Raw genomic sequence first — 17,791 nt, 5'->3', positions numbered from 1 at the left:
AAGTTGGATGAAATCCAACTAGAAATATCTGATTACAGAGTCAACACAATAGAGCAAGGGCAAATTTACAAGGATAAGAACACAATCAAATCAGCTCTTAGCTACTATGCAATGCTGCATAACTTCCAGTTCAAAACAAAAAGATCAGAACCTAGAGAGTACCTAGTTACTTGCGCAGATGAAACATGCAACTGGTTGGTGAGATCATCTAAGTACAGAAATCAAGATTTATTCAAGGTACGGAAATGCAATCCAAATCACACTTGCTCTGTTGAAATTGTTTTGGAAGACCATAGGCAAGCAAAAAGCATCGTAGTTGGGGAATTAATAAAGAATAAGTACAAGTCAATCAAAAGAAATTACACTCCAAATGACATCATGAATGATGACTTCGGAGTAACTATGGGATACAAAAAAATCATGGAGATCAAGAGAGAAAGCTTTGCATCTAGTACGAGGGAACCCCAATGATTCATATCAAAAGTTGCCAATATATCTTTACATGTTGAAGCAAGCAAATCCAAGAACAATAACACACCTACTCACAGACAAGGAAGATAGATTCAAATACCTATACGTAGCTTTCTCTAACTCAATCAAGGGTTGGAGATACTTTAGGCCTATAATTGTTGTTGATGGAACTTTCTTGAAAAATATGGTGGTACCCTATTTTCAGCATCAACGTTAGATTCAAACAACAACATTTTCGTGTTGGCTTTTGGAATAGCAGACTCTGAAAATGATAACTCATGGCTTTGGTTCTTCTCCAAACTGAGAGACACCTATGGAGAACCCGAAGGTATGATAGCTTCAACGATATATTCTTGTTTACAAACACATAGGAACATTTTACCAAAACAAAATACACAAATATATGCTATTTCTTTTAGAATCTGAATAAAGTAACTGGTTGCCTTCACCAAAATTTAAAAAAAAATTTGAAAAATACTTAAGTTTTGTATTTTATTTTAAAATATTTGTACTCCACAGGATTGGCTATAGTTTCTGACAGACATAAGAGCATAGACAATGCAGTACATATGGTGTACCCAAATGCTTTCCATAGAGCTTGCATGTTTCACTTACTCAATAATTTGAAAGGCAAATATGGGAGCCATGGAGAAGAGCTACAAATGAAATTCATTGCAGCAGCAAAAGCATACACAAAGACAAAATGTGAACACTACATGAGAGGCCTTGATAGAATTGATAGACGCATTAGGCCCTATTTAGAAAAAGCCAAGTATGAAACTTGGGCAAGATCATACTCGCCAACAAAAAGATACACCATGATGACATCCAACATCGCAGAATCACTCAACGTTGCACTAAAAGCTACAAGAAATCTCCCCATTGATATCTTGGTTGAATGCCTTAGAAGTTTGGTTCAAAAGTGGGTTTGGAACAACTCAAATAATGCAAATGGAACATTCACAAAAGTGAGACATGACATTGTTTTAAAAATGAAGTATGAGGTATGCAACTAAACTTATTCTTACTAATCTTAATTCTGTCAATAGATGGTAACTAGTTACCTTCCATAAGAACAGGAAAAAAAGAGTTTACACAGAAGCATAACTAGTTACTTTAAATCTTAAGTCTAGTTAAAATGTTTATTATCTGATTCTATTTCATGACAAAACTATTTTTAGGTCTTGCCTTTCAACACAATAGAATACCAAGTTCGTGATCAAAAGAGGATAAATTTCACAGTAAATATACATAATAGAACATGTACTTGCAATAGGTTCCAAGAAGATGAAATACCCTGTGGCCATGCAATAGCTGTCATTGCAAAGAGAAACTTGAGTGTGTATGATTATTATGCAAAATTCTACAAAACAGAAACGTTGAAAGCATTGTATCAAGAAAATGTTCATCATTTGCCCCATAAAGATGAATGGAATCTCCCACAACACTTGGACATAATAGTGCTGCCTCCAAATGCAACAATCCCTGCAGGAAGACCAAGAAAGAAAAGAATAAAATCAAGAGGGGAACATAAAGTAATAATCACCTGTGGAAAATGTGCGCAACCAGGACATAACAGGAAGACTTGCAGGAATCCTCCATTTGAGAAGCTAAACAAACAGAAAAATCCAAAGACATAGATTCATATTTTACAACAAAACAAACCTTTCATAGCTTTACTCATTGAAAGAGAGACTTCATATTCATCAAGTATCATTCAGTATTTTAATAAGATTGTTTCAAAATGAAACACATTGATTGATTATGCAAACTTATAAAATCCTTTCAAAATAATTTCTTGGATTTGTTTGCTTCTTATTTTTCAATGTTACCATCACGATAAATAAACCATAACGAAAAAAAATGATCGTACCCAGTTACCAAAAATTAACAACAAAACAACGATATAGGTAACTGGTTACCCTGAAGTTACAATACAAGATAAATTACCCCACTATAACAATCTAAAAGCCAAAAGAAAAAGAATTAAAACATTTACTTTCTTCTATCACAAACTCCTCTATATATAATATTAAAGTTACTTTAATATTAACTTAATAAACTGATTGCATAACTATAAAAAAAGACAAGCTTAGGGAAAAAATCTAAAAAAAAAACACTTAAGTAACTAGTTACCCTCGGTATATTAGGAAACAAACAGCCTGAGTACCTGGTTACCCTCAAAATCATTCTTGCTCGAGTATCACCAATAAAATTAGTTAAACAACCTAACTGGGAACTAGTTTCCCTCAAATTATTCCATAAAACAGTGTAAAAAAATACAAAAACAAAAAGAAAACTAGCTACCTGCTTTAAAGTGTTATCTAAAATATATATTAATAATTGCAATTAACAACAATAAACCAATGGGGAAAAAATAAAAATAAAAATAATTAAGTAACCAGTTACACTCGGTATGTTAGCAAAGAAACAACTTGGGTTCCTGGTTACCCTCTAAATCATTCTTCCAAGCGCTTACAACAAAATAATTAACAAAATGATATACTAATATGTATATATAAAATAACCTTAAGAATCCCAATGTTTTACATATGCAAAAATTTTAAAAAGCTTACTGTTAAACTAGAAATTGATTCATCATTTAATTACTGTTGTAGCAAAAATAAAAAAGCAAAAGAAATATAATATCATTAAAAGCCTATGCAGCAATTTTCATTCTCTTCTGTCTCCTCTCCAGAAGTTTTTCAGTGAACTCATCGCTAGTTAAGTATCCCTCAAGTTCTTTGTTCTTTCCATGATAGTACAAGCTGACAGCAATGTCTTTGCGAATGAGACGAACATCAATATGTTTAGGCATCTCATTCTCCTTCCCAAGAATTATTTGCTCAGCAAAATAAGTAGAAAACACCTCACAATCGCTGCATAATAGAAAAAAGTAAAAAAAAAAACAACTAAGAACATATAAACAAAAAAGAATACAAAAAAAAAAACTGAAATCAAATAAACAAACTAACAAATCAATTTGTTGAGGAATGCCTTTAGCAATGCTCAACTTCAAAGCCTCATTCTCTGCCACATCATACGGGCTAACATCAAGATTAATATCTCAACGATCATAGAAATCAATCTTCTCCAATAGAAGATGAATCAAAATAGCAAATGCCTCAACGACAGGTAAAGTCTGATTTTCATGCTTTGCACCAGACACTGAATCATACACCGTAAGAGATCTCTGTTGTACATTAAAGTGCAACAAAATCCAGTGCATAAGAGCCTTCACATTAACAGGCATGACAACATCATCAAGCAAATTCCAATGAGTTGCACAAAACATGGATTCCCCCGTCATTATCTTCAAAGCAATGCAGCTCTCATCTATTTTAAATGCACCACTACCTTTTTTCTTAAAATCTTCATACATAAACACTATGTTTTGCCCAAAACAAGTGTCAGTCGTAGATACTTTCCTCTTCAAATCTTTAGACAATTTAACATTTCTCCTCAAGTAATACATCATCACATCAATATGCTGCATAATAAAAAAATACATGATTATAAAATGATATGTGTAGAAACAAATCTACTATGACAGTCAAGAAAATTTTGTTACACAAGGGTAACTGGTGACCATCATCAACACAAAAACATTTACAAGGTTTGGGTAACCAGCTACCCAATGAACTACAACAAAGCAAACAGTAAGGGAACTGGTTACCCAATAACATCGTAATATATAGCATAAATAGATCACTAGACTTATTACCTTGTAAAAAAAAGGAAAAAAAACTCCAACATGAAAAAACAGATAAATTAAAAGGAAGAATCTCACTAATGAATCAACAAATTGCCCAGAGAAATAAAGGCTATGAAACCAAGTCTTCTCAGGATTATGGACAAAAGTGAAGTTAATTGGTGGGTCTACGGAATTATCATCATATTTTTTGAACCTGAACAATACATTAAAAAACAAAATAAAAAAGTTAACAAATTAATCAGACATATTACACATATAACAAACTTAAAAACAAATAATGGTTGTACATACTTGTTCCTTTTCTTCAAATCACGATTAATCCAGGAGTCAAACTCAGACAGTTGTTCTTTAGTGTGATTATCACCAAGTTCATTGGAAAAGGGACAAATAGTATCCAATATCGTCCTCTTTCTTTTTTGTTTCACTCCAACTTCAGAAGATCCAAAATTTGTTAAGAAAGGAAACTTTACAACAGCGCTCGGCTTCGCTTGCCTTTTCCTTCCCAAAATCAGTCCAGTATCAACTGCTTGTGCATCATCATACAACACAATTGACCACTTACTTTTATCTTCCAAAGAACTACTCTCTTTAAGTGGCCTCTCAACTGAATCATTAATAACTTTCCATATTACATTAGAGACATGAAATGTGGGAGTTCGATGACTTGAGCATACACTTGAGTCAACTTTAATTGGCTCCTAAAAAAGAAATAAAAATATACAACCAATACTTCATTACAAACAAAAAAACAAGGGGGAAATAAACCAATTGCTTAAACAAATAAAAGAAAAATAAAATCTTACTTTATCAGTAGTAAAATTTTTTGAAGCAATCTGAACGGAATGCTCCAAATCAGCCCCCAACTCCTCACCAATATCAACATTTTGGTAACCCCCAGAGGAATGGCCATCAAAAAAATCCTACAAATACAAAAACCAGCAATTTTTAAACAAATTAGAACCAAATTAGACATCATAAAAGGGAAACACACAAACAATAGCAACCAGTTACCTCAGAAGAAGCCTCAGCATGCATAGGATCTTCAAACTCTCCACCAACATTATGATTACCAGCTGCTATAGATGTCTTAATATCACCCAACAAAGATATAACTGAAGCAAAATCAGATGCAAAAGATGCCTTCAATTCAGAAATTACAAGCAATATACACTTCTGGGAATCTTGCACTTCAGCCAATTTTGATTGAATGGCAATAAGATCCTGATGCATAACTGAGGGACTAGCAGCATCATCATCAGGTGGATCTGTTGGCAAAAACTTGCTCTCAAAAGACAACCCTCTCAGAATAGGCAGTCTCATTTCTTCACTGGTAGGGATTATGACATTAACATCATACTGCAATAATCAATTTTTTTTAAGCAAACGACAAAAAATAACTGTAACAAGTAATTAGTTATCCAACTATAAAACAAACATAATATAAAATAGAAGTGAATGACAAAAAAAAATCATTACCTCTTCCTCCAAGAGAACGTTATCAAATAAATACTGATATGACACACTTCCCCTGCTTGTCCAATTCAGAATCCTTGGAAACAAACAATTAACCCTTCTACACAACGCTCGAGAACAAGAAGGAATTGTCTCATATATCCATATAAGGAAAGCAATAGGGAAACCATAACACTTATAACTGTAGTTATCCAGTGACCCATCAGCTTTCCTAGGAACATAATCATACATGGCGTTCCTATCTTTCAATACTGCCCGCATCACACACCTAGTTCTTTGCCACAACACTTTCCCAAAAGCAAACTTCTTCATCTCAACGAAATTAGTATCAACCATGGGAAAGAGGGAGTTGTCAACACGAGTCTCAGTTTGTGTCCCAAACAAAAAATTGGCTAACAAATGAACAATAGCCAACTTAATGACAACCTCATCACCTTTCTTCTTCAAGTTTTTATCATTAATCGCACATGCAACCTCCTCTTTCCTAAGTTTTTCTTCCTTCCTGAGTTTACCTTCGTACAACAGAAAAAGAGATTTCCTAAGCCCTAAATCAGCCTCTTTGAACATGTCAAAGTCAACACTGCCCACACATTTCAAACCAGTAATGAGGGCAAACTCACTGATTGAGAACCTAACTAATTTGCCACCAAATTTAAACCAAAACTCAGATTCTTCGTTTTTTGATAAACCTCCCTAAGCAAAACACTATGAAATAACTGTGCCTGAAATGTAATATCAGGCATATCCAAAAAGTGACCGAATGGGGTTATTCGAAACATCGTTTTTTGTTTCGAACTTAAAACTGCCTTAATCTCACTAATAACAGAAGACTTATTCCACTGTTGGACTTTACTACCAAAACGCCTATCAGGTTTAATTATGAAATGCGCATCCTAAAAACAAACATGGGAATCAATTACACACTGATAACATAACACTAAACATAATAAAGAAACTGTGAATAATATAAAGGGGAAAAAAAACAAGGTAACTAGGTACCTATTATAAAACAATAAACATAAACAACTAACTCAGTACCTATAAATCCAACAAAAAATTATAAAAAATAAAATAAAAAGAAAAGTGGAAAACATACAGAACAAAGAAAAGTTAACATTAAAATAACAAAAAATTATAAAAGAAAATCAACACAAAAGTAACTAGGGACTACATGGTAACACATTACAAAACACTAAAACTTAGTAAACATAATAATATGTTTAAAACATAAAAAGTAAACAGGTACCACAAAAAGAAAAGCAATGCCAAACACATATAAACTATGAACTTTAAAAAAATAAAAAACACTAAACATCAACAACTAACTCGGAACCAAAAAAGCCAAAAAAAATTATAAAAGAAAAAGAAAAAGAAAAGTGGATAACATACAGAACAGGGTAACTTAACATTAAAATAACAACAAATGATAAAAGTAAATCAATTAAAAAGAAACTAGGGACCACATGAGAACACATTACAAAAAACTAAACATAATAAACATAATCATACACTTAAACCATATAAAGAAACAAGGGACCACAAAAGAAAACAATACCAGTAGTATGCACTTTGAACTTTGTTTATATATATGTTTTCCTAGTTACCTAGTTATTTTGAACTTTGTTAAGTGTATAATTATGTATGTATGTAACCAGTAGTATACCTCAAGGTGTATGAGCAAGTTTTATCATTATTTTATTGACAAAACCACACCCACACACATTTATATATATATATATATATATAAATACATGCTCTAAACTTGCAGTTGCAACAAGCCAGAGCCAAATTCATCATAATTTGAGATCAAGATGAAGGCATAGGATATTAATCATATATGTGGGAATTACATATATCATATAAGTTTTCCCCTCAAGAGAAAGATGCAGCAAAAAGGTAAAAACACACATATACACATGGAAAACAAAAATCAAGGTAACTACGTACCTTAACTCTACTCTGACGATCTTTCTTTGTCCCAGCAGCAGTTCTCTTGATCCTTGATGAATCCTTAACTTGAGGGGAAGAACGCAAACCGCCATCAACACTTGTTGATGAAGAACCAACATTACCTCCCTTAAAAAACATAAACATAAAAACAAAAAATGAAACTATAAAAAATGAAAACAACATACAAAAAAAAATATACGAGACCAACTCAAATAAACAAAATTCAAACTAATAACCAAACCAAAACACAGAAAGAAACCAAAATACCTTAACGTTAGGTTCTGCGTTGTCGACAGGAACCGTCGGAGTTCGAGGAGAACGACGCATACCAATGGCCTTTACAACCGTTAGCCAAAACTTCCGAAAATTCCAGGCGTCCCCAACTTCTATTCAACAACTCCGATGACCGAAAACAACTTTGATCACCCCAAAATACGCTTCAACAACACAGATCACCAAACCCAAATGCATGCAAAAAAACTGAAAAATGAAGAAGACTTGGGAAACAAAGAAAAAAAAACTGAACGGAAAAGGTAAAGTAAAAATGAAAAAATAAACTGCCTTTGTAAAATTTTAAAAAATTAAATAAAATAAAATTACATAATTATCCCTGGATTTTTTTAAAAAAAATCATTAGAAACAAACATATGACATAATAAGACATCTTAACAAAAATATAGGAAAAAAACCACAAAAGTGATAAAAAAAAAGTATAAAAAGCCATAGAAAAGTTAAGTTGAAAAAAAAGCCATATTTTTTAAAATATCAATTAAAAGTCCATATAAAATGTAATTTCCACATGAAGATAACTACTAGTATCATATTTCATTGATTTGTATTTTGTCCAAACTTTATGTATTTATCTGATTCTGGCTCATTTTGTTCATTTTCTATTCTTAATAACTGATTTGTAATGAATTTTGGTCAAATTAAAATGGATATATTGATTAGTGTATATATTATTCCGACTATTCTTGCATTATCAAATATTGTTTTGTAAGTACAAGAATGAGATTTTGGAGATTGTATTAATTATTTAATATTTGACAATAAAGAAAAAACAGATGAGTTGTCAAGAATGGGATTCGAACCCATGCCCTTTCGGACCAGTACCTGAAACTGGCGCCTTAGACCAACTCGGCCATCTTGACAATGTAACAAACGATCTCATGATTAAAGTCATAACACTTTAAATTATAAAACCTTTACATAACCTCTTCCCAATTTTGAATCTTCGCTTGCTGAATCTAGGAATTTGCTGAAATTTTTAATGTCATCACATATTAAAAGACTAAAAACGAATACCATTTATGATCAATATTCAAGAGTGCATTTTTTAAGCGTTGAGTTTTAATGTATGATCAGCACTAAATTTTTTCAAGGAAAAAAGAATACTAGAAACTAGACGATAATCATCCATCTTCCAAAAAATGTCAATCCCGTGGAGCTACATCCCAAACCATTTATCACTTCTCTAGTTGCACAAGAGATCGAGAGAGAATGCTTTCCATTTTAGTTTTATTCATGTATTCCTAAAATAAAAACTTGAGCTCTTTCATTCCTCCTCGACAATCTTATGAAATTTGTGTTGAATCACATCTAAGTATCATTCTTATCCGTTTCATATAAACTGAATTCTTATCTCATACAAATATATTCTCATATATGTGCAGGGCTAATGGGAAAGCACTTTCACCGCATCAATGATATTATAATCTGGTTAAAAAGCAAGTTTAGTCTGTGCCAGAATAAGGTTCTCTTTCTTTTTCAAAGAAAATAAGGGTCAGTATGGTTGAATCTTATTAACAAGAGATTTTTCTCAATGAAGATTTAATGGCATAGAAGCAGAATTACAGTCATAAAATTTGAAGAGCTGAACAAGTACTCCAAGCTTAGCAGGAACTAACCTCTCCATGCAGCTGGAGCTCCAAAACTCTTACAGCTTTTACTTTGAGCTTCTGGTTTCGTTCTGCATGGCACACTGGCAAGATGTATAATTTTTCTATTTGAAAGTTTATTCACTAGTTAGGAATTAATGCTTCAACTAATAGCATGAGAAGACCTAGTTGGAAGCCTTTTCTTTAGTAACTTTTTATCTCTAATTCCGTCATATAGAATTTCGTAAACAGAATAAGTTATATGATTCTTCTTCAGCAGATCTTCCACAAGAATTTTTGGCGCTGCTATCTCTCTTTTATCAGCCTCAAAAATTGTATCCACAACCTCAGGAACAATTCCTTTGCGCACCATAAGGTGGATGATGCCAACAGCCTCAGGAATTCTATGTTTCACACAAAGACAATTCAGCACCCTTCCAAATGTCATCAGCAAAGGAACAAACCCCTTCTCAACCTTTTGGAGAAGGAAATCATACCCAGAGTCAGTATTGCCTACTCTCAAGAAACCATCAATCATGACTCGGTAAGTGTAACTGTCTGGATTAGCGCCTTTGTCACCCATTTCACTAAATAACTTTTGCGCCATGCTAACCTTCAGTTTTTCACAGAAAGCATTGATCATAATGTTGTACGATGAAGTTGTATGAGAAACCTTAAATTCTTGTTCAGCTCTTCTAAATAGTTTGTACGCTCCATCCAAATCCCCATAATCACAGAGACCATTAATCAATGCACCAAAGTAAACAATATCTGGGGCTAACCCTTTATCTTGAATTTCATCAAGCAAGTCCAGGGCTTCACTTATTTTCCGAGCTTTGCAAAGGCTTTCTACAAGTATGTTGTATGTAACGATGTTAGGACCACATCCTTTCTCCTTCATTGCTCTAAAGGTTTCCATCACATCTTCGTTCCTTGCAGCCTTGCAAAGACCATTCAATAGAGTGTTATATGTTATCACATCAGGTGTAACACCATGATTCCACATGCTACTTACTCCCTCAATGGCATCATCCAAATTCAACAATTTACAGTAACCATCAATCAATGTATTAAAGGTAAAAACATCAGGAAGGCAGCCGTTAGAAATAGCATCATTCATAAGTTTACTAGCATCAGAAACGCACCCTATCTTGCACAATCCATTTATAACTAAATTATAGGTCCATATATCAGGGCTGCAACCATTTTCTGACATATCATTCATCAGCTGCAAGGCTTGCAAAATAAGCCCATGCTGAGACAACCCTTTGACCACAGTATTATACAGAACAATACTTGGCTTTAATCCCTTCCCCAAAGCTTCAGCAAATACATCCATGGCACGATCTATGTCACCCTCCTGCCATAAACCATTAATTAATGAGCAATATGTGAATTCATCAGGCACAAACCCCTTATAAGTAGCATCTTTCAGAAGATTATCCGCATTTTGGATCTTACCCTGTTTGCAATATCCATCAATAATAGTGTTGTAGGTAAATCCATCAGGGACAAGCCCATCATTCACCATTGTACGCAGATAGCACTCAGCTTTGTCAACCTTAGATTTTTTACACAAACCACAGATCAACGTATTATATGTAACAACATCAGGATTTAGACCTTCCCTCTTAATTCCATCCAACAATCCGACAGCCTCATCAAGCAAACCTTTTTTGCAAAGCCCTTGAATGAAAATATTGAATGTAAACAAATTTGGAGATACTCCCCTCTTATAAATCTTGCTGAAAAGTTTTTCACTTTCTCGAACATCCCCTTTCTTAGCAAGAGTATGTATAAGCTTATTGAATGTTGTAATACTTGGACAAAAACCTTGAGCAAGCATGTTCTCAAATAATTCATAAGCCTCCACACGATAGTCTTCTTTATAAAATCCACCAATGACCGTACAATATGCAACTGCATTAAACTCACAACCCTGGGAAGGCATGTTATTGAGAAGCCTCAATGCAGCATGAGGTCTACTAGTCCTACAGAAAGACTTGATCCTAATTGTATAAGTATATACATCTGGTTCGATTCCTTTATCTTTCATCCTCATATACACTTTGTGGGCTTGATTAAAATACCCATACTCAATGAGTGAATTCATGATTGCGTTATAAGATTGCACTGAAGGCTCACAATTATAAAAATCCATCCTCTCAAAAACATTTACAGCTTCTTGAACCTTACCTGTTCTTCCATAGTTTCTTATGGCTCCAATATACACTCCTTCGAGTAAACTATTATCCACGTTCATCCTCATCTCCAAGAGCAACCGCTCCATAGCTTCAAACTCCCCATGAAGGCCAAGCTTATCAACCATACATTTGTAAGTAAGAAAAGTGTGCTTAAACCCATCTTTCCTTTTCACTGAGTTAAACAATTCAAGTGCTTTCAGCGGATCCCTTTGGTACTTTACTACAGAGGCAACATGTTTGGGAAGAAAAGAAGCAGAACCCATTTCAAAAACTGTACTATAATCACCAATAAACTCTAAAGCCCAAAAGAATCTGACCCTTTCCCTATCAAATCTTCACTACCTTCAAGCTTCTTCAGGCACGGTAAAAACATGGTATGCTTTATACCAAAAGATACAGAAATTTTCTTTGTAAGCGGCAATACTAAAACAAAGAGAAAAAAATGATCACCAGCTGAGAACTACATATGGGTATGTAAAAATCCCCTTCCATAATCTTGTTTTGATTTTTTTAGCAACAAAACCTAATCGAAACTTGAACTAAATATCTCACTGTTACCGACCCTGAAGATGAAATTGAAAGTTTTCTCAAAAGAGTAATGCCTCACCTGAGAAAAGCGAGGCCGAGACCGATGATTTATTAATTTGGGGATATTCGGACGTGTCTAGGGTTTCAAGAGAATTATATTGTAATGGGTTTCTCTGCGGTGAGTTCTAGTACACCACAATACACTAGCTACTATCCTATTGCCACATCATCCATTATTATTGATATTTGCCACGTGGCATAAACCAAATGCAGCAGCATGGGATTTATGTGGTACCGCGACGTATGAAATCACCAGTCCCTTCGTTGCCCAAAGTCCATGGAAACTAATGCCATAATAGCAGAGAAAGTGTTCAGCGATTCACGGAGGGAACAACATGGCAGAATCGACGGGACAATGGTTGCAGAAGTCGTTGATCCATCTATGCCAAAAGATGGAAACGGGTATGGGTTTGGACGCGGATATGATTTCGGGTCTAGTCTCTTACTGTGAGCTCGCTGATCCTCAAGACGCCAAAGAGTATCTCGACGTAATTTCCCACTCTTTCTCTCTAGCTTTCTTACTATCGAAACTGGTTCCTTGAATCAATTTTTTATATTTATTTTTGATATATGTAAATAGCCCACAATCATTGAATTGAATTTTCATGACTGAGATTTGTGTAAATTTCCTGATAGTTCTTGGTTTTTGGAACATTCGGTTCAACCAGGCACGATTGAATTCTTGTTGGAATGATATTTTTTTAAGCTTTTTTTTATTAGTTTTTCATGCATTCAATTTGGTTAGAGTTTTGCCCCTTAGTATGAGTAGAACCAGCATTAGGTTTACTTAACTGGTCACAGTATGTTTTTTTTAACCTTAATGGATACCTCTTCGCCTTCAATGTGAAATCATGGTTCGGTTTATCACATTCTTGTATTAGACACAAATTAGAGTATGAAGAGAAAGTGATCATGTTGTTATTTGAATGTGTTAGCAATGGTTGCCATTCCATGTAGTTTTGTACACAACGGTGATCAATACTTTTGTTTCTATCTCTATAAAAAGTTTGAAACATCTTCAATTTCTGCTGCAGAATATTATTGGACAGGAGGCTGGAAAACCTGTAATTGAGGAGTATTTACAGCGAAGAGGCTACATAGATCCCCACACCTCTACCCAAAATGTTTCAACTTCTCAATTACAAGCATATGTCAAACCACCATCAGAAAAAGTTTCTGTTAGTGGAACAAAAAAATCATTGAGAACACCAAAAGTTGTTACAGCCCCCAATAATGAGACAGAAGCTAAAATGAATGCAGTTTCCTCTCAGCGGGGCATTCGAGTTTCAGCTGAGTCCAGTGACTCAAGAACTATGCAAAAAGGGGACCAAGGTAATCATAATAACAATAACAAAAAGAAGAAAGCTGGGAAAGTTATTTCACTTGCAGAGGCTGCAAAAGGATCAATTGTATTCCAACAGGGTAAACCATGCTCATGCCAAGCCCGTCAGCATAGACTAATCAGCAATTGCTTGTCTTGTGGCAAGATAGTATGTGAACAAGAGGGGGAAGGTCCTTGCAGTTTTTGCGGTTCTCTTGTGCTCGGGGAAGGGAGCAAATACGCTGGTTTGGATGAAAGTCTGCCTCTTGTATCAGATGCCGAAGCTGTAGCTGAAGCTTATGCTAAAAGACTTGTTGATTATGATCGAAACTCTGCAGCACGTACAACTGTTATTGATGACCAAAGTGATTACTATGAGATGGAAGGTAACAACTGGCTGTCAATGGAGGTAAATTTGATATTGTCTGACTGCAGACTCATATATGTATCAGTGTATTTGTTGATAGATTCACTCGATTACTTTTCTCACTGATTCTTCATTCCGACTTTTTCCAATTACAGGAGAAGGAGCTCTTGAGGAAGAAGCGAGAGGAGATTGAAGAAGAGGAGAAGGCAAAGCGAAACAGAGTGGTTGTGACATTTGACTTGGTTGGCCGCAAGGTGTTAGATCTTTCGAAATGGTCATCCTTTTTTGGCCTTTTTGGCATAATGATAATGGAAAAAATGATTAACAAAAAGTCATTTTTACTTTAAAATATTACAGGTTTTCCTTCTTTACCCTTTGATAACAGAAAATATTAACAAAAGGGCAGTAACACCTTAAAGATACCTGAAATCTTAGGGGCCCCAGTACATTTGATTGAAATAACAGAACTTCAATTTGTCTCCTGCGTCGTTCTTCTTGTTATAGATTTATTTTTTATCCTATCTTAGGTAAAGCGATAATGATGATTAACACGATTATGATAGCATCCCTTTTTATAAACCTGCTCTTCTGATGTTATATATGCATATTGAGCTTATCTCCTTCCTCTTCATTCACATTGCTCATTACAGATGCCTCAAAGGTTTGTTTCTCTACCCATTGCTAACCTATAGTTTTCTTGCAGGTTCTTGTAAATAAAGATGAAGATGAGGAAGTACAATCAGATAAGGGAATACTGAGGCCACCAGATGAAAGAGACTCTAATCGGATTAAACCAAATCCAACTCTTAAAGTTCAACCAATATTCATGGATCCCGGCCCCATTAAGAAACCTGTTAAAAATAGACAGCCAAATAGGACCCTTGCCCGTGGTTTGTGCTTAGAGATAACTGGAAGGGTGCAGCATGAAAGTAATGAACTTAAGTATCTTATGGCAAACAACAACCAGTCGGAAGCAGATTCAAACGGGAAGTCCTGGCAAGGGCCATCTTCAAGCAGTACTGTTGCTGCTAACGACGATGGAGAGTGTTCTCTAGATTAGCAGTGAAAAACAACTATTGAGTTTACCATGTCTCTAGTGCCTTTTCCATGTTTCAAATTACTGGCAATGGTGGTTTTTGTTGCTTTTGAAGGAGAAAAACAATGGGAAAAAAACGGAATTCAAGTTTGTAATTTACTTTCCTGTATTCCCAGCAAAAATAGAGAATACTTAGCCGTTCTATGAAACAGAATTAATGACTTCTTATAGATAAGCATTTGGTTGCAATCTTTTTTATACGAATATCTGTAGGAGTTGGGTCTATTGATGTGTAACAAACATATATTATTTATTCAATAATTCCATGTACCATAACATGATTTAAAACCAAAAAATAAAGCTACTCATATCAGTAATAATCTATAAACAATTAATACATTCATTAAACTAGTTCTTTGGAGATGCTCTAGTGTATAATTGTCAAACCACTGTTTATAGCAACTCAAAATATTCTGATCATCTTAGAATATGCCTTAAATAGTACTAGAATGATCATGGAAATGATCTCAAGACACGCATAGCTTATCAAGGTAAAGATTCCAAAGAATATCATAAAGAAAATGATACTGACACCAACGCTGTGCTTCTCCTTTAACACTCATTGCATCTTTCATTGATTTTGCTCAACCTTTGTTTAGGCATACTTGGGTAAAGTGGAGGTCATGGAACCTTTCATAGCTGAGCTTCTACCAGAAAATTTCATTCTGTTAAATCAGAAACTATGCTTTTACCAGCAACCTTTATCACTTTTTGTTTCACCATCAAGCTTCTTTCATTGAGAACACCATCCCACCTTCCTGCTTCAGCTAACAAATTGGAAGAAACGACATGATCTTCAGGACCGTGTGACGAATTTTTTAATCCTCCAATCAAACTCAATCCTATATCAAAATCACGATAAACTTTACAAGCATTAATTAACATCCTCCTGATAACTGCGTTTGGCCCTAAAGGCAAATTCTTTACAAATTTGTACGCCTCTTCTAGCCTTCCAGATCGTGCAAGCATATCAATAATGCATCCACAGTGCTCAATTTTTGGCTGAATATGGTAAGACTTGCACATAGAATCAAAGAGGTTTTGACCTTCCTTAACTAGACCAGCATGATTGCAAGCAGAGAGAACACCAAGAAATGTGACAGAGTTTGGTTCTACTTTCTCAGCTTCCATTCTCCTAAAAGCAACACAAGCTTCCTCCCCTTGACCATTGATTGCATGGCCTACTATAACTGAAGTCCATGATACAACATCTTTTTTGGGCATCTTATCAAAAACCAACTTAGCTCGGTCCATGTTTCCGTATTTTGCATACATATCTATAAGAGCATTTTGTAATATAATGCTTTGATTGAGATGAGAACTAGATTCAATGTATGAATGAATGCCAATGCCATGATACAAATTGCCAGAGTTTCGGCAAGCTAAGACTACTCCTAGCATTGTTACTTCATCTGGTTTTAGCTTTCTCAATTTTATCTGATTGAAGACTTCTAAAGCTTCATGATCATGCCCAGATTCAACATACGCATGAACCATAGCATTCCAATAAGCAATGTTTTCATCTTGTACTTTGAAAAACACATTTCTAGCAAACTCTACGGATCCACATTTTGAATACATGGTAATCAAAGTAGTCCCAACAGGTGGAGTGATCTCTATTCCACTAGCTATGATATAACCATGAACCATTTTGATCAAATCAAGATCTTTACCATGACCAGAAGCCAAAATCAAACTAATCAAGGATACTCTATCAAATGCAATATTCTTTGTTCTCATTTCTCTAAACAAAGTGAAAGCTGTCATGTATTCACCAACCGAAGCATAACCAGAAATCATAGTATTCCATGAAACCAAATCTTTATCAACCATTGCTTCGAATAAACATGATGCCTCAGTCATACACTCAAACTTCGAATACAAATCAATGAGTGCATTACATGCCTCGGTCACCGAACCCACACCCGTTTTATAACAGTAAGAATGGAGTGTTTTTCCAACATCAAGTCTTCCAAACTCAAAACAACCAGAAATCAAAATGACCAAAGTAACATAATTGGGCTTCAAGTCCAAACCGAAAAGACACACTAGAACTCGTTTAAACAAATTCAAACCAGCATCAAATAACTCATTCTTCACGAACCCAGAAATCAAACCATTAACAGTAACAATAGTTTTTTCAGGAATTCTATCAAACAGAACACATGCAAAGCTCATCAAGCTCCTTGAACACGAATAGAAATGGATTAAACTATTCAAGATATTCACATTATAATCTAAACCAAGCCTAACAACATAACAATGAATCGATTTCCCTTCTCGGATAGCCGAAAACTTATTACAAGCTTTAACTAATGAAGCATATACATAAGGATCACCAAGTGGGTCATTTCGTCTCAGCCTTTGCATAGTTTTGAACAAAGAGAAAACCCGGAAAGGGTCGGTGTCTAAAGCGAGTCTGCGGACCATAAGAGGCCATGTGGGCGCATTTGGTTGTTGGATGTGGCTGAAAATGGCAGTTGCGTAGTGAAGAGTTGCAGGGCTTGAAAGGGTAAGATTCAGGAGTGAAAGAAAACAAGAAGGGTCAGAGTAGATGAGGCCAGTGGTGGTGAGCTGAGCTTGGAATTGGAGGAGGCTACGGCAAGAGAAAATGGTGGATTTTTGGGGGAGAAGATTGGTCAATCTTTGGAGGTGGTACAGGGGATTCATCAAGCACCTGTAAATGGTGGTTCAGTCGTTTCAAAATTCAATTGTTAAAAAGATGCTAA

The 17,791-nt window shown here is 34.9% G+C and overlaps 5 protein-coding genes and 1 non-coding gene across 6 annotated transcripts; 1 reads left to right on the top strand and 5 right to left on the bottom strand.

Moving 5' to 3' along the window:
• Positions 1-4,920: 4,920 nt before the first annotated feature.
• Positions 4,921-5,506, bottom strand: LOC133830533 (uncharacterized). Its single transcript, XM_062260522.1, has 2 exons — positions 5,198-5,506; positions 4,921-5,106 (listed from the first exon to the last, which is right to left on the bottom strand). Exons 1-2 carry the CDS (start codon positions 5,504-5,506, stop codon positions 4,921-4,923), a joined length of 495 nt encoding a protein of 164 aa, XP_062116506.1.
• A 788-nt stretch (positions 5,507-6,294) lies between these two features.
• On the bottom strand, positions 6,295-7,992 carry LOC133830534 (uncharacterized). The gene is made up of 3 exons (XM_062260523.1): positions 7,877-7,992; positions 7,607-7,735; positions 6,295-6,552 (listed from the first exon to the last, which is right to left on the bottom strand). Exons 1-3 carry the CDS (start codon positions 7,934-7,936, stop codon positions 6,295-6,297), a joined length of 447 nt encoding a protein of 148 aa, XP_062116507.1. The 5' UTR covers positions 7,937-7,992.
• Positions 7,993-8,679: 687 nt separating this feature from the next.
• On the bottom strand, positions 8,680-8,760 carry TRNAL-CAG (transfer RNA leucine (anticodon CAG)). Its single transcript has one exon. It is a non-coding gene; the product is annotated as a tRNA-Leu (tRNA).
• Positions 8,761-9,401: 641 nt separating this feature from the next.
• LOC133830531 (putative pentatricopeptide repeat-containing protein At1g74580) lies at positions 9,402-12,458 on the bottom strand. Its single transcript, XM_062260520.1, has one exon. It carries the CDS (start codon positions 11,951-11,953, stop codon positions 9,650-9,652), a length of 2,304 nt encoding a protein of 767 aa, XP_062116504.1. The 5' UTR covers positions 11,954-12,458; the 3' UTR covers positions 9,402-9,649.
• Positions 12,459-12,548: 90 nt separating this feature from the next.
• LOC133830532 (RQC trigger complex subunit RQT4 homolog) lies at positions 12,549-15,287 on the top strand. Its single transcript, XM_062260521.1, has 4 exons — positions 12,549-12,766; positions 13,313-14,008; positions 14,122-14,220; positions 14,670-15,287. Exons 1-4 carry the CDS (start codon positions 12,614-12,616, stop codon positions 15,024-15,026), a joined length of 1,305 nt encoding a protein of 434 aa, XP_062116505.1. The 5' UTR covers positions 12,549-12,613; the 3' UTR covers positions 15,027-15,287.
• Positions 15,288-15,722: 435 nt separating this feature from the next.
• On the bottom strand, positions 15,723-17,432 carry LOC133832265 (pentatricopeptide repeat-containing protein At3g12770-like). Its single transcript, XM_062262634.1, has one exon. The coding sequence runs from the start codon at positions 17,430-17,432 to the stop codon at positions 15,723-15,725; it is 1,710 nt and encodes a 569-aa protein (XP_062118618.1).
• Positions 17,433-17,791: the final 359 nt, after the last annotated feature.

This window comes from Humulus lupulus, chromosome 4 (genome assembly GCF_963169125.1).
Source record: "Humulus lupulus chromosome 4, drHumLupu1.1, whole genome shotgun sequence".
Lineage (NCBI taxonomy): Eukaryota > Viridiplantae > Streptophyta > Magnoliopsida > Rosales > Cannabaceae > Humulus > Humulus lupulus.
The sequence above is the reverse complement of the archived record's forward strand: the minus strand, read 5'-3'. Positions and strand labels throughout refer to the sequence as shown.

Bases quoted from the DNA above. Each gene is read 5' to 3' on its own strand.
- LOC133830531 (XM_062260520.1), bottom strand. From the start codon at position 11,953: ATGGGTTCTGCTTCTTTTCTTCCCAAACATGTTGCCTCTGTAGTAAAG.
- LOC133830534 (XM_062260523.1), bottom strand. From the start codon at position 7,936: ATGCGTCGTTCTCCTCGAACTCCGACGGTTCCTGTCGACAACGCAGAA. The intron at 7,736-7,876 runs GTATTTTGGTTT...ATGTTTTTTAAG, and splicing joins ACGCAGAACCTAACGTTAAG to GGAGGTAATGTTGGTTCTTC. The intron at 6,553-7,606 runs GTACGTAGTTAC...GTTTGTTTTTAG, and splicing joins ATCGTCAGAGTAGAGTTAAG to GATGCGCATTTCATAATTAA.
- LOC133830532 (XM_062260521.1), top strand. From the start codon at position 12,614: ATGGCAGAATCGACGGGACAATGGTTGCAGAAGTCGTTGATCCATCTA. The intron at 14,009-14,121 runs GTAAATTTGATA...TTCCAATTACAG, and splicing joins ACAACTGGCTGTCAATGGAG to GAGAAGGAGCTCTTGAGGAA. The intron at 14,221-14,669 runs GTGTTAGATCTT...GTTTTCTTGCAG, and splicing joins TTGACTTGGTTGGCCGCAAG to GTTCTTGTAAATAAAGATGA.
- LOC133830533 (XM_062260522.1), bottom strand. From the start codon at position 5,506: ATGAGACTGCCTATTCTGAGAGGGTTGTCTTTTGAGAGCAAGTTTTTG. The intron at 5,107-5,197 runs GTAACTGGTTGC...TTGTATTTGTAG, and splicing joins ATGCTGAGGCTTCTTCTGAG to GATTTTTTTGATGGCCATTC.
- LOC133832265 (XM_062262634.1), bottom strand. From the start codon at position 17,432: ATGCAAAGGCTGAGACGAAATGACCCACTTGGTGATCCTTATGTATAT.